General features: G+C 44.9%; 1 protein-coding gene across 1 annotated transcript in view; it reads left to right on the top strand.

Moving 5' to 3' along the window:
- The window catches only part of snd1 (staphylococcal nuclease and tudor domain containing 1), a 312,352-nt gene that overhangs the window by 5,788 nt on the left and 284,005 nt on the right, over positions 1–22,559 (top strand). Inside the window, exons 2-9 of the mRNA XM_038996705.1 lie at positions 74–223; positions 2,469–2,589; positions 2,901–2,982; positions 6,222–6,382; positions 7,309–7,400; positions 8,592–8,750; positions 9,076–9,182; positions 12,002–12,092. Of these exons, the coding sequence (XP_038852633.1) occupies positions 74–223; positions 2,469–2,589; positions 2,901–2,982; positions 6,222–6,382; positions 7,309–7,400; positions 8,592–8,750; positions 9,076–9,182; positions 12,002–12,092 (963 nt within the window). The remainder of the gene's footprint in view (positions 1–73; positions 224–2,468; positions 2,590–2,900; positions 2,983–6,221; positions 6,383–7,308; positions 7,401–8,591; positions 8,751–9,075; positions 9,183–12,001; positions 12,093–22,559) is intronic.

The following is a 22,559-nucleotide window of genomic DNA, read 5'->3' as shown; positions in this document are numbered from 1 at the left end:
ACAATGCAAATAACCCTAGCCTGTCCCCTAATAGCCTAATGCTAATATTTACTGTGATGTTCCTCTCTTCCAGGTCTTGTCAGGATGTGCAATAATCGTGCGGGGCCAGCCACGGGGAGGCCCGCCCCCGGAGCGTCAGATCAACCTGAGCAACATCCGTACCGGAGTGCTAGCTCGCCGCGCCCCCCAGAGCCAGCCCGACCAAAAGGACACCCCTGACGAGGTGAGTTGAAGCACTTCAACCAATCACTGACAGTGGGCTGGTCCATTCATGAAGAAGAGTGGGGGGGTAGACGTTGTATTGAGATTCATATGGGAAAATGAATTTCAGGTGGCTGCATGGAGACGATGCTTTCACTTTCGGGAGCAGCATAATTAGGGTGGAGTGTTGTCTAAGAAATAGTGTTGGGTGTTCTTCGATCAGGTTCCACCTGCAGTGACAGTTATGTCATCTCTGATATATGATACTTGTTGTCTAGTAAAGCTTATACAGTGCATTCAGAAAGTATTCAGACCCCTTCCCTTTTTCCACATTTTGTTACGTTATGTTCTAAAATGGATTAAATAAAGAAATCCTCATCAATCTACACACAATACCCCATAATGACAAATAAAAAAACGTTTTTTAGAAATGTTTGCAAATGCATCAAACTGAAATGCCTTATTACGTAAGTGTTCAGACCCTTTGCTCTGAGACTCGAAATTGAGCTCCTGTGCATCCTGTTTAAATTGATCATCCTTGATGTTTCTACAACTTGGTTGGAGTCCGCCTGTGGTAAATTCAATTAATTGGACATGATTTGGAAAGGCACACACACCTGTCTATATAAGGTCCCACAGTTGACAGTGCATGTAAGAGCAAAAACCAATCAATGAGGTCGAAGGAATTGTCCGTAGAGCTCCGAGACTGAATTGTGTTGAGGCATAGATCTGGGGAAGGGTTCCAAAAAATGTCTGAAACATTGAAGGGGACCAAGAACATAGTGGACTACATTATTCTTAAGTGGAAGAAGTTTGGAACCACCAAGATTCTTACTAGAGCTGTCTGCCCGGCCAACTGAGCAATCGGGGGAGAAGGACCTTGGTCAGAGAGTTGACCAAGAACCTAATGGTCACTCTGACAGAGCTCCAGCGTTCCTCTGTGGAGATGGGAGAACCTTCCAGAAGAACAACCATCTCTGCAGCACTCCACCAATCAGACATTTTATGTTAGTGGCTAGATGGAAGCCACTCCTCAGTAAAAGGCACATGACATCCTGCTTGGAGTTTACCAAAAGGCACCTAAAAGATCTCTCAGACCATGAGAAACAAGATTCTCTGGTTTGGTGGAACCAAGATTGAACTCTTTGGCCTGAATGCCAAGCGTCACATCTGGAGGCAACCTGGCATCATCTTTACGGTGAAGCATGGGGGTGGTGGTGGTGGCAGCATCATGCTGTGAGGATGTTTTTCAGCAGCAGGGACTGGGAGACTAGTAAGGATCAAGGGAAAGATGAATGAAGCAAAGTACAGAGATATCCTTGATGAAAACATGCCCCAGAGTGCTCAGGACCTCAGACTGGGGCAATGGTTCACCTTCCATCAAGTCAACAACCCTAACCACACAGCCAAGATGACGCAGGAGTTTCTGAATGTCCTTGATTGGCCCAGCCAGAGGCCGGACTTGAACCCGATCGAACATCTCTGGAGAGACCTGAAAATAGCCGTGAAGCGACCCTCCCCATCCAACATGACAGAGCTTGAAATGATCTGCAGAGAAGAATGGGAGAAACTCCCCAAATACATTTGTGCCAAGCTTGTAGCGTCATACCCAAGTAGACTCGAGGCTGTAATCGCTACCAAAGGTGCTTCAACAAAGTCCTGAGTAAAGGGTCTGAATACTTATGTAAATGTCATAATTCAGTTTATTTTGAATAAATAAATAATATTTTAGCTTTTTCATTACGGGGTATTGTGTGTAGATTGAGGGGGGAAAAAAACAATATATTTTAGAATAAGGCTGTAACATAACAATGTGGAAAAAGTCAAGGGGTCTGAATACTTTCCGAATGCACTCGGTGTCCCATCTGCCTTCCTTTCTATAAGGGAAAATAAGAAATGGTCATAGAGAATGATAGAGGCTGCTGGTGGCCGAAAGGCCGTATTAGCATGGGCAGCGGCATTTGAGGCCTTCCACCATTTTAATGTAGTCAACTGGGTGGTACATCCAACTTCATTGGCTGATCCCTCCTGGTGACTCTGTTGGAGTCATGGCCAACTGGGTCATCAGGAGGGATCAGCCAATTGTGAAAAAGTGAAATTGACTACTTCAAATTGGATTGCGCTGCCCTTGCGGTCACAGATGCAAAGATGATTCCTATCTCTAGGGTCAGGGTCTGTAGATGAATTGTGGGTGATTGATTATTTGGTGCCACTAGTGGTATAACATTACCCGTTGATCATGGCTATCTGTCTTCTTTCCCTTGCAGCCCTACGCCTTCCAGGCCAGAGAGTTCTTGCGCAAGATGCTGATTGGGAAGGAGGTATGCTTCACAGTGGAGGTCAAGACTGCTCTGGGCAGAGAATACGGCATGGTGTACCTGGGCAGAGGTGAGAAGAAAACCAGACACTTTCACAAGCCTAGCCACAAATAGAGGCCAGAGTTACTTCTAGTCGGGGAAAAACATCCCTACATCAGTGGTGCACTATTTGTCTATATCCCACAGGGATATTTTTCCATTCAGGGATAGGATTTCAATTCCCTCCTTGAGTCGACTGCATTTGTGTTGATCGAGTGAATGGACTCTTTTTCATGCGTGAACCCTCCACTGTGCCTTATACATCATACAACCCACTTTGCCCTTTACTAAAACTCTGTCTCTATTTGTTTTGAGTGTTAAATCCTCTGTCTCTCTCTCTAGACACCACCGGCGAGAACATTGCTGAATCTCTGGTGAACGAGGGCCTCGCCACTGTCCGCAGGGAAGGAATCCGGGGAAACAAGTAAGACTCAGCAGTGCTGTGATATCACAAGCAACAGGGTGCATCAGTCTTTTAACAGGGTGTTGATTGATTTACCAAGGCTTTAATCAGCCCCATGGAGATTTGAAATGGTGGTAACCAGGGAAACACAACGCAGTCAATTTGTCACAGTAGAATTTGCCGTCGTTACATGCGTAAGATGATGGACTAAACATCAGTCATCTGTCTGTGACATCTCTGATTATTTTCCTATTGTGACATCAGCACACTGTCCACTTGCCGTGATGCCACAATACAACACTTGCACTATGACAGAGATTAGAAAATAGTGTGACTATCACTGCGCTAGCTTGATGTAACAATGGGCTGCATGTATTATTGATAAAACAATGCCACTGCACATAGAACCCCCCCCCACTTGAGGGTTTCAGTTAAGGTGTGAGTCCAGGTGGTGGCAGTGTTGCACTGCAGTAACATTGAGGTTTTCCCACTGATCGGCAGTCTCATAAGCCTCTGTCATACATAGCATAAAGCTCACCAGTCTAATAACTGTCCCAAAACACCCTTTCACCTCTGAGTGATTGATCGCCCCCTAGTGGGCTTGACTGGGCTCTACAGGAGTTCAGTGCTGTGAAAGAAACCCTGTTATCACTGTGGGTACCAGATGAATTAATAAATGGTCTGCCTGCATATTTCGGACCTAATGACTCGTTTCAAGCATTCCACGCAATGGCTTGGAACAGGCTTTAATGTAAACGCCTCTACGCAGGCTGTCATTTGGCCCAAATGGGGTGTCTATTATGGTGGGAGGGCTGGGAGACGAGCAGACCCTTATTCATTAGCCTGGCGATTACTCTTGACGATCACCCCAATCGGAGGGCGATGATGATTTGAAAAAGAGCGGGCGAGCACATGTTCCAAACCTGGCTGTCCGTGGCGCCCAAACTATGCCAGGAGCCAATTAACAGAAGGCCCGGGCTGCTTGCCAACCATCCTCTCCTCGCTGCTACGGCAAGCTGCTGGGGCACACTCACACACAATTACACTACATAGATCTCCTCTTCAAACACTTTCTGTTTCTTCCAAGGGAACCCAACCATGGGGCCACCACCACTGACTGAGGATTTTGGCAGGCTCCTCCTGGCCAATGAGAAAGTAGGTTGTCTCTCTGACTGTGGCTGTTTTGTTAAATTACTGAAAGAGGGAAGGGAGGCGTTGTGGTTTATGTAACCACACCGACCGGCGGTGAGGGAATCCAAATTAGCATTGGTACCACTGCTTCACAACTATTGATCCTTTAAACTGCGATCCCCAGTTGCGTGCCTCTTCTGAACCACGTTCTTCAATGTCCAGTGGTTCTGTTTCTGTCTGCTGTATTTGGCAGATTTCCGGTGCTAGATACACTTGTAGAAATGTCATAGGTACCAAGCCTAGGCCTACAAATCGACAACTAGGCTATAGCCTGAAAGTTAAAAGAAGTGCTGCCTGTCTGTGGGTCGATGTTACAAAAATGGTTGAAAAAAAGACGTGTCTCTGTTTTGGGGTTTAGAAGTAAGTTTCCAGCTACAGTGCTGTGACCTAAATAGAAATATATTTAGTGAAGGAATGATTTTACATTATCTACTCACACAGTACCAGGTAGGCTTCCTCCTGTGTCTTCATTGATCTCTGATCGTCAGCCTAGTCGCATACTCGCAGTATCTCGCTGTGTCCGTTCAGTATCTGGGCTTGCCTCAAGCTTACATCCCAAATGACACCCTATTCCCTACATAGTGCACTACTTTTATCCAGAGCCCTATGGGCCCTGGTCAAAATAAGTGCCCTACACTATAGGGAATTGGCACAGCCTCAATCTGTGGTTTGTGCTGTTAGTCCTAAGTAGCTTAAGTGCAATTGACTTTCTGTAGGCTTTTTAGTCTGGCCCAGAAAGTTAATGTTCTCTATTCTTGCGTCGGTAAGCAAGAAACCGTTTTATTTCAGTTGGGATTTGTGTCTAGAACAGTCGAGGAAGGAATGGGGGGGAAGACGTACTCGTGTTGTTGGGCGCCAGTCCAATGCTCCAATTAGGAGCTGTTTCAGAACACTCAGAACACTCTCTCTTCTTTGTGTGTGTGTGACGTGTTTTAATTGAGTACCACTTTGTGCTGCTTTCTTTCTAAACCTAGCACCCACTCTCCCTTTCAGACAGCATCAATGTAAAAAGGCTCAATTTACACAGTGCACATTTCAACAAAGAACCCAGTCCCACTATCTAACTCTCCATTTCTCATATCAGTCATGGGCAAGCCTCACTTCTCCACTCCACAAAAAACTTGTTAAAAGTCTTCACACGACGACGGAAAACAATTAAGAAAAGGGAAAAAAAGGCGGAAAACGCTGATGGTCTTTCAAGATAACGGTCGCCATTTTTGTTTTGAACCAGCGTGGAATTAATTGAGACATATCACCCGCCTTGCCTGCTTGAGGGAGTTGTTGAGTGCCATGTTGTCTTCAAAGAGCCCTCTGATCTTTGTTAGAGGCCCAGTCTGACAATCTGGTTATCAACAGGCTGAACCTGAAAGCTCATGCAGATGGAAGTGAAACTGGGGAGTTGTGTACTTTGCCATCTACCAGGTGTCTGAAACTCATGTCGGTGTTTAAGCAAAGGGAGGAAGTTGTGGTGCCTAAATTTTCCCCCTGAATCTCCCTTATGTTTTTGGTTGATCAACCATTGCGTATCCCCCAAGTATTACGTGGCCACTGGCCCTCGTGTCACAGCTAAATGCTAATTTTGAGGCTCTAGAAACACTGCATTTATTGAATTGGTGTTGCTCATGAAAGCATAACCATACATTTGGGAACCATTGCTCTTTTTGACCCTAATTTATCTGAAAGGATTTAAAAAGCACAACATAGCAGAACTGCGTTGTATGTCCACCTAGCCAGTCTCATCCGTTTAGCCTGAGGGGCGGTAGTAGAACTGTCAGTGCAGCTAGAACTACTAACTAGTGACCATGCAGTTCCAGGACTAGCACACCCTGAGAGGCTGGCAGTTACCCCCTAAGGCCAAGCTGATGATATAGAGAAGTGGACCAGTAATAGGAGGTTAGAGGTGTCACCTACTGATGCCCTAACAAGGCACTGTGCTGGGACTGGGCGCTGTGTCAGCAAAAATAACAATTTCCATTGTCTCTTAGATCTGTTCCAGCTACTTTACTATAGTTTGAAACCCCAGCCTGTGTGTAGTGTGTACTAACCACTTCTTGTCTTGGTGTGTGTAGTCCAGATCAGGCTAGACTGTGTGACCTGGAGGACCAGGCCAAGGCCTCCAAGAAGGGCATGTGGACGGAGGGCGGCGGCACCAACACCGTACGCGACCTCAAGTACATAATCGAGAACCCCCGCAACTTCGTTGACTCCATGCACCAGAAACCTGTCAATGGTAGGGCTAACACACAGTCATACACCTCATCATTCCTTTTTAGAAGCCCCTGTGTGCACACAACACACAGCTGCATAATCCACCATTTTGGCTCGAGTTTACCCCCTCCGATGCCTTCATATCTATATCTGGCATGTAATGGCTCCCTAGATGGCACCTCGTGGGCTCATTATGTGACTTTCACCCCCTCTAATGCGTTTTTCTCTGTTCTGTCCGCGCCACCGCAGCTAACGGCCACTCCCTTTAATTGAGTGGAGAAATGGTGTGGAAGGTTTTTTACCATTCAGCGAGACCGCCCCTGCTGTTTTTAAATGGGCAGTAGCAATCCAGCCGAATCGCTTTAAATGTTCCCTCCATTGAGTTCCGGGGTCCCGGAATCGGAATACTAATTTCTCCGGTCTGGAATATGGCGGATCACCTCATCAGACCTCGTTCATTCAGCCCCCAATCACCCAAAACACGATTTACAGCTCAAATGTAGCTGGCTTTCACACCAAAAGTGTCAGTTTTGGAGGTCAGAGCGACAACAGAAGAAGAGTGACAGAAGACATCATTCTGTAACCTACCAGAGCAGTATGTAATCAACAACATGCACTGTTAACACCCTCCATAGAGTAGAGGAATGAGGTGAAGGACATCCTGTAGATGGATACATTTGACTACTGACTTTTAAGGCATAATACAGTATAGAACTGAATCCATAGAGATTCTATTTAAATTTGTATTCTAATTCTATGAATCTACTGTAGCACCGGCTTTGTGTAGAACTGAGTCTGCTTTACTTTAAAGATGGTAGAACCTATAAAACTGAATGATGAGGTCATAGTAGAATGTTTCCCCTTGTGTAAACAGATGGTTTCATCGTATTAAAAGTTTCAATTGAATGTATGAATAGTTTATTTCTGACCCTCGTCTCTCCTCCTCAGCCGTCATTGAGCACGTGCGCGACGGTAGCGTGGTCCGTGCCCTGCTCCTGCCCGACTACTACCTGGTCACGGTCATGCTCTCTGGGGTCAAGGTCAGTCTCTTTGACCGTACTATGACCATAGGATATGTGGTTCTGTGTATGGTCAACTTTTATATCCTTTTATAGACTATAGCATATATTCCTTCTGATTTGATTAGCGAATATCCAGTAGTGTAAAATACTTGAAAGTACTACTTAAGTAGTTTTTTGGGGTATCTGTACTTTACTATTCATATTTTTGACAACTTTTACTTCACTACATTCCTAAAGAAAATTATGTACTTTTTACTCCATACATTTTCCCTGACACCCAAAAGTACTCATTACATTTTGAATACTTAGCAGGACAGGAAAATGGTCTAATTCACACATTTATCAAGGTCATCCCTACAGCGTCTAATCTGGCGGACTCACTAAACACTTGCTTTGTTTGTAAAGTATGTCTGAGTGTTGGAGTGTGCCCCTCGCTATCTGTAAATAAAAAGAGAATGGTGCCAAGTGGTTTGCTTTATATAAGCAATTTTGAAATTATTTATAATTTTACTTTTGATACTTAAGTATATTTTTAGAAATTACATTTTACTTTTGATTGTAAAGTATATTTGAAACCAAATACTTTTAGACTTTTACTCATGTAGTATTTTACTTGAGTCATTTTCTATTAAGGTATCTTTACTTTTACTCAAGTATGACAATTGGGTATTTTTTCCACCACTGGGAATATCCCTATATGTTTCTGCAGGGGTTAACTAATCGTACTACGTTTATCACTTCCTGACTCATAAGGTATGTGAGATGGAAGTGATGTTGGGATTTTCCTTTGTTACTTCCCTATTTGTCCATCCATCTTTTTCGATGACTCAGAGTCTTTACCAACGGCCCACTGCAGATAACCAGTCTTTCCCTTCTCACACTTAAGATGTTACAGCTGTTTGAAGCTGTTCTTCTGTCTGCTTGGTGTTTTAGTGCCCAATCTCCCAGCTCTGTCTCCCATATCTAGTTTTGTATGTACTAGAAGGTCTATATGTCATGAATGTGTCTCTAGTTTCCCAGATATTTATTCTATTTTCTGTATTCTCACTCTTGGTCCTGTGTAGCTCAGTTGATCAGAGTAATGCCAGAGTTGTGGGTTCCACTTCCGCTGTGGTCACATACACAAATAAATGCACTCCCTGTACTAGAAGTTGCTTTGGATAAGGGTCTACTAAATGGCATATTACATTCTATATATCCTCTCTCCAGTGTCCGACATTCAAGCGCGAGGCGGACGGCACGGAGTCGCCAGAGCCCTTCGCTGCCGAGGCCAAGTTCTTCACGGAGTCGCGTCTGCTCCAGAGGGACGTGCAGATCATCCTGGAGAGCTGCCCCAACCAGGTCATCCTGGGTACCGTCCTCCACCCGGTGAGACTGACTGACCCCTCACCTATAACCCCTGAGCATTGTACTATACGCAACGGCTGGTAGCTCGGACTGTCGCTGTAAGCCAGAGGGCAAGCAAGGATCATTTTGAACGTTGCGGAAGTCTGAGGTTGTTGCACTTAACTGTACTCAAAACCTCACATTGTATGAGGTTCTCTGGGAATGTGTATGAGAGCAGGCAATGTATCTCTTTCTGTCGAACTTACTGTTATCTTTGTTTCCTCAATAGTAGTCAACTCTATAAATAGTCTATCATATAAAGTATTGTACTCTATTCTATGTTCTGTCCTTGTTGTTTCATCTCCAGAACGGGAACATCACAGAGCTGCTGCTGAAGGAAGGGTTCGCCCGCTGTGTGGACTGGTCCATGGCCGTCTACACCCAGGGGGCAGAGAAACTCCGGGCCGGAGAAAAGTCAGTCCCTTCCCCAACCAAAACCACTACCGCAACATATGTCGCAACACGGTCAATCTGTGAATGTGACCACAACCATCATTATCATCAACCGTTTCATTAACCAATCAATTAGGGCATGTGGCTAAGTGTGAAGACTTTAGAAAGGAGTCATTTCTTTCTAACTCGACGTGAGACTGACAGAACTTTGTCAGTGATCTGACAAAGGTTGGATTGGAGGACACAATGGCATGCTCACCGGAAAAAGGCTTGCAGTGTAAAATATATACATACACACACACACACACACACACACACACACACACACACACACACACACAACCAACCGTTTGGGGTCACTTAGAAATGTCGTGGTTTTTGTCCATTAAAATAACAACAAATTGATCAGAAATACAGTGTAGACATTGTTAATGTTGTAAATGACTTTTGTAGCTTGAAACGGCAGATTTTTTTATGGAATATCTACATAGGCGCACAGCGGTTCCATTATCAGCAACCATCACTCCTGTGTTCCAATGGCACATTGTGGTAGCTAATCCAAATTCATAATTTTAAAAGGCTAATTGATCATTAGAAAACCCTTTTGCAATTATGTTAGCACAGCGTAAAACTGTTCTGATTTTAAAGAAACAATAAAACTGTCGTCCTTTAGACTAGTTGAGTATCTGGAGCATCAGCATTTGTGGGTTCGATTACTGGCTCAAAATAGCCAGAAACAAAACTTTCCTCAAACTCGTCAGTCTATTCCATGCGAGAAATTGTCAAGAAACTGAAGATCTCGTACAACACTGTGTACTACTCCCTTCACAGAACAGCGCAAACGGGCTCTAACCAGAATAGAAAGAGGAGTGGGAGGCCCCGGTGCACAACTGAGCAAGAGGATAATTACATTAGTGTCTAGTTTGAGAAACAGACGCCTCACAAGTCCTCAACTGGCAGGTTCATTAAATTTTACCCGCAAAACGCCAGTCTCAACGTCAACAGTGAAAACGCCAGTCTCAACGTCAACAGTGAAGAGGCGACTCTGGGATGCTGGCCTTCGAGGCAGAGTTCCTCTGTCCAGTGTCTGTGTTCTTTTTCCCGTCTTAATCTTTTTATTTTTATTGGCCAGTCTGAGATATGGCTTTTTCTTTGCAACTTTGCCTAGAAGGCCAGCATCCCGGAGTCACCTCTTCACTGTTGACTTTGAGACTGGTGTTTAGTCATTTACAACATTAACATTGTATTTCTGATCAATTTGATGTTATTTTAAAGTACAAAATTTGCTTTTCTTGCAATAACAAGTAGTTTCTAAGTGACCCCAAACTTTTGTGTGTGTGTATATTCTTATTTGAGAACTAACAATCACCAAAAATGAAGGTTAGATGGTCAGGGAAAATTGCAAAAACAATGAATTTAGCATTGTTGATTTTATTATGTTTGAGCAAAAGAACACAGCATTAGCCATGGCAACGTGCAGAGAATTGTAGGAAATTAGCTTTAAAACCAGCCATTTTTCTCTCAACTGCCATGCCCGCTGCTACACCCACCTCATGAGGCTCTTTTTGATCCAGAAAAAAACTCTGAAATATCACGTAAGTTACGTACGTACAGATCAGTGAGTCCCCCGAGGGAGGCAGGAAATTGTGAAGGAATTGACCAGGCATAAATCAGTATTGTAGTTGGTCTGAATCAGCACAGCTGGAGATGTGGAACTTTCACTCTCAGAATATCAATTGAGCTGTCTTTGCATGTCATTATCGTTAATCTTTGAGTCGTTTTAGCATGGATTTGATTTCATATTCTGTATTGAAACACATGAAAATATTTTATATCAGATGATGGGAAGTGCTTATTTTTTTTATGTTGGCCTATTGCCTTTATATTTTTTACTAAGAATCATATGAACGTGTATTTGTATTAATTTATCGGGAATTATATATACTGAACAAAAATATAAACGCAACATGTAAAGTGTTGGTCCCATGTTTCATGAGCACAAAGCTTTTCTCTAAAATGTTGTGCACAAATGTATTTACATCCCTGTTAGTGAGCCTTTCTCCTTTGCCAAGATAATCCATCCACCTGACAGGTGTGGCATATCAAGAAGCTGATTAAACATCAGGATCATTATACAGGTTCACCTTGTGCTGGGGGCAAAAGGTCATTCGAAAATGTCCAGTTTTGTCACACAACACAATGCCACAGACTTCTCAAGTTTTGAGGGAGAGTTCAATTGCCATGGTGACTGCAGGAATGTCCACCAGAGCTGTTGCCAGAGAATTGAATGCTAATTTCTCTACCATAGCCACCTCCAACGTCGTTTTGAGAATTTGGTGGTACGTCCAACCGGCCTCGCAACCGCAGACCACGTGTAAACACGCCAGCCCAGGATCTCCACATCTGGCTTCTTCACCTGCTGAGGAGTATTTCTGTCTGTAATAAAGCCCTTTTAGTGAGGTTCTCCAGTGGATGGGCCTATGCCCTCCCAGGCCCACCCATGGCTGCGCCCCTGCCCAGTTGTGAAATCCATAGATTAAGGCCTAATGAATTTTTCAATTGACTGATTTCCTTCATATGAACTACAACTCAGTAAAATCATTGAAATTGTTGCATTTATATTTTGTTCAGTATATGAAAGGATGTTTTGATATTTACTGAGAATTGTATGAAAGGATGTTTTCTCCACCTTCATTTTTCTTTTGAACAGATCTCCTGCTTTTCACTTCACCATTCACCCAAGGTCGTCACTTCTTCATTGATGATTCCTCTTCTGTTTGTTTCCTCTCTTTTTGTTGACATATCCCCCCTTCTAACTGAGTCATCCTTTTGTTTATTAGATCTGCTAAAGAACGTAAAGTGCGTATCTGGAAGGACTACGTAGCCCCCACAGCCAACATGGACCAGAAGGACAGGCAGTTTGTGGCCAAGGTAAGAAGACCCTGCAGGCCTGCATACTACACGGCTTCAGGAGGGTTAGGACTGGGGTTGCATTCCAATCCAAAAGGTCGTCCCCTTCCCCTCTGCCCTTGTTCACTCTCTTTCATGAATTTGGAACCGAGTGTCGGTAGAGAGAAAATGAGATGCTTTCTTAATGGTACACAGTCTGTGTTCAATCCATGAGACTAACTTTGCTTTGGTTGTTAGGGGATGTTTCCCTGGATACCTCCATGGCTGTGCTTACTGCAGTATTTCCACAACTGTTTATTTCATATTTTTGTCATAGCACTGCACCAAAAGCAGGACCAGTCCTTGAGAGCTCTGACAAAATATGTGCCCCCCCCCCCCCCCCCCCCAACAAAAAAAAACCTCCCAGCACAGAGGTACAAAGAGGAAGCGCTTTAGCAGTAACCTTGAACACTCCCTCCCTAGCCAAATGACTGCAGAATCGCCTGCCGTTTCTCCAAAGTTCCCAGAACGTTCCAGCGCCGCTCTGAGACACGGGACGGGATATTAGTTCTGGATGTTATTGGTATACGGCAGGATAAATTATTATTGTCTTAATATCACAGAGGAAACTGCCTTTGAATGAATCCCAGACCTGGCCTTGTCAGAGTCCATTACTTCCTACTAAGTAAGACGGAGACACAAATGGAGCCTCCAGTAATGTAGCTTGGCCTTATTACTGTTATAAGAGGACACATTATAGCCTCTATCATTGTTTTAGTGTTACCTTTAAAGCTACAGTCTGTGATTCCAAAAACAGCAAAATCCTTTAAGAATAAAGGAATTTAAATTACCTTTTGAACAGCTTTCAAAATCCCAGACATTAGCTTTAAGTACTCCCAATATTCAGAAGTGAGGTCTCTTACCTAGTTTGTCTGTTTATATTCTGAATTGAGCCTGCGGTATGGTCTTCCTTCGGACAATCTATTTTCTTTAGGTGACACACAAAGCAAGTTGATTTAATTCCCTAAAGTAGTAGCTTTTATGATCTGCTTAGATTTTTTTCTGTGGCTGGACTTTTAAGTCCTTGAAATATTCATGGCTAGCCTTTGGTTACGTAAAAGGTGTTGCCGTCGCAGCAATCTGCTTACAGAATGAGTTTGCGAAAGAAATCTACACACACACACAAAAACTAGCTAAGTTAGTGCGTTTTCCCCCTGAGTCAGAAGACTAGTGCTGAAAAAAGGATCAAACATTTATGCATTGGCTTCGGCTGTCCTCAGATCTCCCCGAGTCCAGGGGAAGGAAGCTGAGATGGGGGAGGAGTGGAGAGGGAGAGGAATGGGAGAGAGAGATATGGGGGGGTAGAGGGGAGTGACAGATAGCGTGGTAGATGGACAGAAGTGATAAAGGAGGGAGGGGAGTGGGGTGGACTTGAGTATTTCCTTCCCTGTGTGTTGTTTTTGCAGACAGGCAGGTTCAGTTCCCCAGTAGAGGGATGAGCCCATGTGTCGGTTCCCAGCATGGTTCCCCATCTCTTCCTCCCCTCCTGCTGTTCTCAGAATGGGAGTAGTCGGAATAACACTGAGGCCCACCGCCTCAAGTCAGCAGCACGTTAGCAAATTTGTTTAGGGATTAGTGAATTATTGTGTTGCCTTTTTTGAGGCGATCCCCGTCGGCGACGCTGCGTTTGTTGTAAAAATGTCACTTGAGTTTTTCAAACTGCCTTTGTAGACTACCCCCAGATGGTGTGGTGGGATAGATAGGTGTTGGTTTTGTGGACACTTTCATCGTTCGGTGGTCAACTGGTACAATGTTTTGTCACATTGTCAGCTCCCGGAACTGTCATTGGCCAGTTGGGCTCGCTTAACCAAACAATCCAATGAGGATGTTTGGGCACCTTGAATTCTCATTTGCTGACCTCTCTTTGTTCTATTGGTCCCATGACATGGCAGCCTGTCAACTTTCCTGTCATCCAGTCCTTCTCCCCTTGTCCCTCATTATTTTTCTGGGAAGGGATGGATAGAGTTCAGAGAGAGCAGCCCAGAGGGGTATCATACGAAGCAGGTTTGAAGAGTTGGCGAGCTAATTTTGGTCAACTCGGAGTTCAACTCGAGAGAACCAGTAATACAAAAGTAACTCAACTTTTAACCAGGTATGTTTCTATGGCAACAAATCCTTCAGAACTAACCTGCTCCAGGGAAGGTTAACTCGGGGATAAATCCATTTATCCTGAATGAAATGACTGAGCTGCGAGTTAAGGACCAATGAAGTCAGATTCCCTCTCTTGCAAAGATTGAGTCATCATCCCCTTAATTTGAGGAAGACGACTTGTAAATATTTTGAGTTTTTATTATTTAAAAAAAAAAAATAGTAATCTTAAAATATATCACATTACACATTTAGTAATGACAGAATGCGTTTTTAAACTTTATGCAATGTAACACTTTTGTATGACATAATGAAAACAAATATTGATAGATGTGGGGGGGGGGGGAGTGGTTGTACATTGATAAGCACACCAAGGACGACATTAACGATAAGTCATAAAGACGACTTCTAAAAAGCCTATTTCACACCATAGTCTGCTGAATTGGCAAGAATTCTGTTGTATATTTTTTGGGCACAAATCAAAATGTGCCACTAACTCGCCCATGGATTGTCTCAATGGAGAGTTTGGTGTTTGACTTGCTATGTGCGACATGCATGTGCAGTTACAAGCCTGTTAGAGTTAGTGGCAGGTGGACGAGCAATATCCACCATCGTAGTACGGATGAAGCCTAGCCTGGAATGTGAAGCTAACTGAAGCTGGTTATCTTTAGAAAACCCTGAGTAAATCTATTTCGCTTCGTAGAATACCACTCCAGTCCCCAGAGTCAAACTGACTCATCCCCCCCCACTCTCTCATACCCCCTCTTTCTTACTCACCTCTCTATCTCTCTCACCTTCTATTTCTCCTTCTCTCTCACATTGTCTCTGCTGGGACTGGTAGGTAGGCTACGTCCCAATAGGCTGAAACTGCCTCCTCTCTTCTTCCTCTTGTCTCCCTTGTGACCAGCTGCCCTGAGAGAGGACGTGATGGATGAAAGTGATGTGGTGGAAAACCTGTCTCCATCAGAGGCCTGTCACTGTCACGGAGGGACAGGGGACAACTAGCTGCATGTCAATAGTTTGAAACACTTTCTCACATCAGTGTAGATGGAGAGGCCATACTAGTGTTGTAAATGCCCTTTAAAGCTGCAATATGTCACTTTTTGGGTGACCTGACCAAATTCACATTGAAATGTTAGTTCTAGATCTGTCATTCTCATTGAAAGCAGGTTTAAGAAGTGGTAGATCAGTTCTATGTGTGCTATTTCTATGCTTCCTGTTAGTTTTTGCATCTTTTACTTTCAGTTTTGTACACCAGCTGAAATACAGTATTTTGTGTTATGTAAAATACATTTCACAGCGGTTTAGATGGTAGTGATTCTCTACACTATAGTTGCTTGTTTTGTCAAATAAACAGAAATGAAGCGAACTATTAGAATTTTATCGGTCCACTATTACAGGACTAGTAAAGGCCCAGTGCGCTACTTTTGTGAAAAAATAGAGCATTTAGTATTTTTCAATGGGGGAGTGATTTCTGCATAGTTCATCTTTAAGGAAAGGATGGTATTCCCGAGTATTGGGTTAAAGACTGGACAATATAAGCTGCTTACATGCAGGTTACTATTGACTAGGACCAACCTTCACACTGATTTGCCTGAACAATGAAAGTGATGCGAGTGTGACGATTTGTTTCTCGCACGTGTATGCCAGAGTAGGGCTATCTGCACACCTGATGACGTAGCTACTGCATGTCTAGAGAGGCAAGAGAGGACGTCTCTGGAAAGACTACTCTGCATCTTGATGCAGTACTGCAGTTCTTTTCACACCTATGTGCCTATACATTATTGGTGTTGCTGCATCACCAGCAGTCTTTTTAAAATCAGATGAATGACAAGGAAATGCAGTGGTCCTGATATGTATCCTGGACACTGCAGATGTCATGCTAGTAGTGGCCACCAGGTGACAGCACCTCTCTACCACCAGGGTCTGTGCTTAGAGCAGGGGTCTCCAACCTTTTCTAGCACGAGGCACTTAAAAGAAAATGGAGCTGTTTTTTTCCCTTCTAGCTTTCCAATAGGCACGTTCTTCTCTCCCCTGCAACTCTTCTCCGTGTCCTTAGTACACTACTTTCTCCTGTACACCGTTTTCTGTCAATATACCTGGTAAAATATGACTGCTGGCTATGACTGCTGCTGATCATTTCATTGTGAAGTTTGCAAATAATAAATACAAATGATATACTTACTCATGATATACTTTCCCCAAAACCTTCTCAACTAAATGTTAACTGCAAAGTAGTATGTGTCAACCCACCAAACAATTGTCACATCAACTGGCCACACACGGAGTGATAGACACAAACGCACCCACCAGACAGACAGATTGAGGCAATATTGCTTAATTCTTTGGCAGATATTAAACATCATTTTAAACATTTCCAATCCATTAAATCTAGACTAACTATTTCGCAACAAAGCCTCATTCACTCACTCCGCCAAACATACCCTCGTAAAACTGACTATCCTACCGATCCTCGACTTTGGCGATGTCATTTACAAAATAGCCTCCAATACTCTACTCAGCAAACTGGATGCAGTCTATCACAGTGCCATCCGTTTTGTCACCAAAGCCCCTTATACCACCCACCACTGTGACCTGTATGCTCTAGTCGGCTGGCCCTCGCTACATATTTGTCGCCAGACCCACTGGCTCCAGGTCATCTATAAGTATTTTCTAGGTAAATGCTCCACCTTATCTCAGTTCACTGGTCACCATAGCAGCACCCACCCGTAGCACGCGCTCCAGCAGGTATATCTCACTGGTCATCCCCAAAGCCAACAACTCCTTTGGCCGCTGTTCCTTCCAGTTCTCTGCTGCCAGTGACTGGAACGAATTGCAAAATTTATCTCACTAACTTTAAACATCAGCGATCTGAGCAGCTAACCGAAAGCTGCAGCTGTACATAGCACATCTGTAAATAGCCCATCCAATCTACCTACCTCATCCCCATATTGTTTTTATTTACTTTTCTGCTCTTTTGCACACCAGTATTTCTACTTGCACATCTATCACTCCAGTGTTAATTTGCTAAATTGTAATTACTTCGCTACTATGGCCTATTTTTTGCCTAACCTCATGCCATTTGCACACACTATATATCGACACAATTTTTTTCCTATTGTGTTATTGACTGTACGCTTGTTTATTCCATGTGTAACTCTTGTTTGTGTCGCTTTGCTTTATCTTGGCCAGGTCGCAGTTGTAAATGAGAACTTGTTCTCAACTGGCCTAGCTGGTTAAATAAAGGTGAAACATACAAATGTTTGGTTCTTTAAGCCATAGTGGTTAACCAGGGGTGGGATAATGTCAGTGCTGTGTTAGATAGTAGCTGGGAGCTTGCGGTGTCGGAGACTTGAGATTTGTTTATGACAGTTTGTGATGTAACGCATGAATAATTTCATATACTTTGGGAATTGTTTGGCGAGCTACTAGTAGCTGGTGATTGACCTTTTGTAGACCCCTGGCCTAGAGTGACTCAGCCTGGACATATCTCTTGTTGGCCCCCACACAGTCGGAAGGTGCGCTCTTTCTCTCTCGCTCTCTCTGTGTATTTCTCTCTGTCCTTTCTCTCCATATCTCTGTCTGTGTATTTCTCTCTGTCCTTTCTCTCCATATCTCTCTCTGTCTGTGTATTTCTCTCTGTCCTTTCTCTCCATATCTCTCTCTGTCTGTGTATTTCTCTCTGTCCTTTCTCTCCATATCTCTCTCTGTCTGTATTTCTCTCTGTCCTTTCTCTCCATATCTCTCTCTGTCTGTGTATTTCTCTCTGTCCTTTCTCTCCATATCTCTCTCTGTCTGTGTATTTCTCTCTGTCCTTTCTCTCCATACCTCTCTCTGTCTGTGTATTTCTCTCTGTCCTTTCTCTCCATACCTCTCTGTCTGTGTATTTCTCTCTGTCCTTTCTCTCCATACCTCTCTCTGTCTGTGTATTTCTCTCTGTCCTTTCTCTCCATACCTCTCTCTGTCTGTGTATTTCTCTCTGTCCTTTCTCTCCATACCTCTCTCTGTCTGTGTATTTCTCTCTGTCCTTTCTCTCCATATCTCTCTCTGTCTGTGTATTTCTCTCTGTCCTTTCTCTCCATATCTCTCTCTGTCTGTGTATTTCTCTCTGTCCTTTCTCTCCATATCTCTCTCTGTCTGTGTATTTCTCTCTGTCCTTTCTCTCCATACCTCTCTCTGTCTGTATTTCTCTCTGTCCTTTCTCTCCATACCTCTCTCTGTCTGTGTATTTCTCTCTGTCTTTTCTCTCCATACCTCTCTCTGTCTGTGTATTTCTCTCTGTCCTTTCTCTCCATACCTCTCTCTGTCTGTGTATTTCTCTCTGTCCTTTCTCTCCATACCTCTCTCTGTCTGTGTATTTCTCTCTGTCCTTTCTCTCCATACCTCTCTCTGTCTGTGTATTTCTCTCTGTCCTTTCTCTCTCAAATAAACAGTTGCCAATTACCCAGTGTAAATGTGCTGGCCAGCCATTTTCTGCTTCTCTTCTCAACATAACCGTTGATTTATTTATTTGGGGAGAGAGGAAGGATACTCACGTTTTCCTTTGTGGTGCCAGAGCTAGAGAACAACCTTGTTACAATGTTGAGGAGTGTGTAGGTTGGTACAACAGATTAGATTTTTTGGAAATGGAGAGATGGGCAGTGTAGCGCTTCGAGTCCCCCGCACTGGGACCATGGGACTGAGGTGTTAGGAGTCCTCTCTCTGTCGCTCTCTGCCTCTCTCTCTTTCTGTGTGTTGTGTATGTGGGCAGGTTAATTTCTCCCTCCGTCCCCAACGGTGAAACTATTTGCAGATGTATTATTTCTCACGTCTGCCTCTCCTCTTCTCTCCCCCCAGTCAGCTTTAGGACTGAGCATCTCAGAATGCCTTGAGGGAGGTGCTTATGTGTTCAGGATTTCTCTAAAATTGGTTTAGCTACAAGCCCGATTCCCAATAGCCTCCCACACAAGCTTGACTGGTATCCAAGGGTGGTTGTCTCCCATGTATAGCTCAGCAATTGGGGCCTGTTGAAATACTAGTCATCCTTCCCTCATCCTTCATTCTCTAAAACAGTGTAAAATCTGATGGGGTTGGATCATTGATCCGACCAGGTGTGTGTGACCCGTGCGTGTGTGCTTACTTCCAAGTGAGCTTGATATATTTGCCCACTCTTCCAAGTGATCTTGATGTACAGCCCATGTTTGCTGTGTATGTCACAGGTAGGCCTGAGTGGGTGTGTTTTTGCCTTTCCCAAGTGATCTTGATGTACAGCCCATGTTGTTTATATCACACATTGATCTCTCTGTGTGGGCGGGTGGGCCTAAACTTGTCCACTGTTCCCCAGCTGATCTTGATGTACAGCCCATGTTGTTTATATCACACATTGATCTCTCTGTGTGGGCGGGTGGGCCTAAACTTGTCCACTGTTTCCCAGCTGATCTTGATGTACAGCCCATGTTGTTTATATCACACATTGATCTCTCTGTGTGGGCGGGTGGGCCTAAACTTGTCCACTGTTCCCCAGCTGATCTTGATGTAGACTTCATGTTTGTGTGTGAATGTCACAAGTGGGTCTGTCAGTCATTTCTCTTTATGTTTTGGCAGCCGTCCTCTTCCTCTCCCTCTGTCCCTCTCTCCAGTCCCAGCACTCTGTCTCTCTCTTTCTCTCTCTCATCACTTTATTACCAATCTGTTTCTTCTTCTGCGTTGGAGAGGGAAAGAAATGTTTGTTGGTAAAATGAAGAGCGATTCTAGACATTTTCACTGGAGTGGGATGGATCTGTCACGGTGCTAATCCTGACTGATGTCCATCTCTCTGTTCCGTCTCCTTCTCTCCCGGGAATCCTCTCCATGTGGAATGTGTGAATATACAATTCACAGACTTGTGTGCGTTTGAGGCTGGAACTGTGGCACAAACAGTTTAGCATAAGTTAAAAGGACTGGCAATGCATCAATGTGATGCTCTACAATGTGTGACGATGCAGAGGTAATTGTGACAGTAGGATGTATAGTTTCAATGTCTTTTTTACAGTGTTTAGGTGGTACATTTTGTTGTCGGGTTGTATTACATGATGTGTTATCCTTACATCTAAAAGTCATCACAAAACGGCCTTGTTAATCGTTCATTATAATATACTTGACTTCTCCCACAATTGCAATGTGAATATATTACGGTCTTTCAGTACGTGGAGTGTTGCTGTAGATTACAGCTCTTCTCTCCCTCTGCTCTGCGTGGTGCTGTAGATTACAGCTCTTCTCTCCCTCTGCTCTGCGTGGTGCTGTAGATTACAGCTCTTCTCTCCCTCTGCTCTGCGTGGTGCTGTAGATTACAGCTCTTCTCTCCCTCTGCTCTGTGTGGTGCTGTAGATTACAGCTCTTCTCTCCCTCTGCTCTGCGCGGTGCTGTAGATTACAGCTCTTCTCTCCCTCTGCTCTGCGCGGTGCTGTAGATTACAGCTCTTCTCTCCCTCTGCTCTGCGTGGTGCTGTAGATTACAGCTCTTCTCTCCCTCTGCTCTGCGCGGTGCTGTAGATTACAGCTCTTCTCTCCCTCTGCTCTGCGCGGTGCTGTAGATTACAGCTCTTCTCTCCCTCTGCTCTGCGCGGTGCTGTAGATTACAGCTCTTCTCTCCCTCTGCTCTGCGCGGTGCTGTAGATTACAGCTCTTCTCTCCCTCTGCTCTGCGCGGTGCTGTAGATTACAGCTCTTCTCTCCCTCTGCTCTGCGCGGTGCTGTAGATTACAGCTCTTCTCTCCCTCTGCTCTGCGCGGTGCTGTAGATTACAGCTCTTCTCTCCCTCTGCTCTGCGTGGTGCTGTAGATTACAGCTCTTCTCTCCCTCTGCTCTGCGCGGTGCTGTAGATTACAGCTCTTCTCTCCCTCTGCTCTGCGTGGTGCTGTAGATTACAGCTCTTCTCTCCCTCTGCTCTGCGTGGTGCTGTAGATTACAGCTCTTCTCTCCCTCTGCTCTGCGCGGTGCTGTAGATTACAGCTCTTCTCTCCCTCTGCTCTGCGCGGTGCTGTAGATTACAGCTCTTCTCTCCCTCTGCTCTGCGCGGTGCTGTAGATTACAGCTCTTCTCTCCCTCTGCTCTGCGCGGTGCTGTAGATTACAGCTCTTCTCTCCCTCTGCTCTGCGTGGTGCTGTAGATTACAGCTCTTCTCTCCCTCTGCTCTGAGTGTTGCTGTAGATTACAGCTCTTCTCTCCCTCTGCTCTGCGCGGTGCTGTAGATTACAGCTCTTCTCTCCCTCTGCTCTGCGTGGTGCTGTAGATTACAGCTCTTCTCTCCCTCTGCTCTGCGCGGTGCTGTAGATTACAGCTCTTCTCTCCCTCTGCTCTGCGCGGTGCTGTAGATTACAGCTCTTCTCTCCCTCTGCTCTGCGCGGTGCTGTAGATTACAGCTCTTCTCTCCCTCTGCTCTGCGTGGTGCTGTAGATTACAGCTCTTCTCTCCCTCTGCTCTGCGCGGTGCTGTAGATTACAGCTCTTCTCTCCCTCTGCTCTGCGTGGTGCTGTAGATTACAGCTCTTCTCTCCCTCTGCTCTGCGTGGTGCTGTAGATTACAGCTCTTCTCTCCCTCTGCTCTGCGTGGTGCTGTAGATTACAGCTCTTCTCTCCCTCTGCTCTGCGCGGTGCTGTAGATTACAGCTCTTCTCTCCCTCTGCTCTGCGCGGTGCTGTAGATTACAGCTCTTCTCTCCCTCTGCTCTGCGCGGTGCTGTAGATTACAGCTCTTCTCTCCCTCTGCTCTGCGCGGTGCTGTAGATTACAGCTCTTCTCTCCCTCTGCTCTGCGCGGTGCTGTAGATTACAGCTCTTCTCTCCCTCTGCTCTGCGCGGTGCTGTAGATTACAGCTCTTCTCTCCCTCTGCTCTGCGCGGTGCTGTAGATTACAGCTCTTCTCTCCCTCTGCTCTGCGCGGTGCTGTAGATTACAGCTCTTCTCTCCCTCTGCTCTGCGCGGTGCTGTAGATTACAGCTCTTCTCTCCCTCTGCTCTGCGTGGTGCTGTAGATTACAGCTCTTCTCTCCCTCTGCTCTGCGTGGTGCTGTAGATTACAGCTCTTCTCTCCCTCTGCTCTGCGCGGTGCTGTAGATTACAGCTCTTCTCTCCCTCTGCTCTGCGCGGTGCTGTAGATTACAGCTCTTCTCTCCCTCTGCTCTGCGCGGTGCTGTAGATTACAGCTCTTCTCTCCCTCTGCTCTGCGCGGTGCTGTAGATTACAGCTCTTCTCTCCCTCTGCTCTGCGCGGTGCTGTAGATTACAGCTCTTCTCTCCCTCTGCTCTGCGCGGTGCTGTAGATTACAGCTCTTCTCTCCCTCTGCTCTGCGCGGTGCTGTAGATTACAGCTCTTCTCTCCCTCTGCTCTGCGTGGTGCTGTAGATTACAG

Source organism: Salvelinus namaycush, chromosome 6, assembly GCF_016432855.1.
Source record: "Salvelinus namaycush isolate Seneca chromosome 6, SaNama_1.0, whole genome shotgun sequence".
Lineage (NCBI taxonomy): Eukaryota > Metazoa > Chordata > Actinopteri > Salmoniformes > Salmonidae > Salvelinus > Salvelinus namaycush.
Note: the sequence above shows the minus strand (reverse complement) of the source record. Positions and strands in the feature narration are given on the sequence as shown.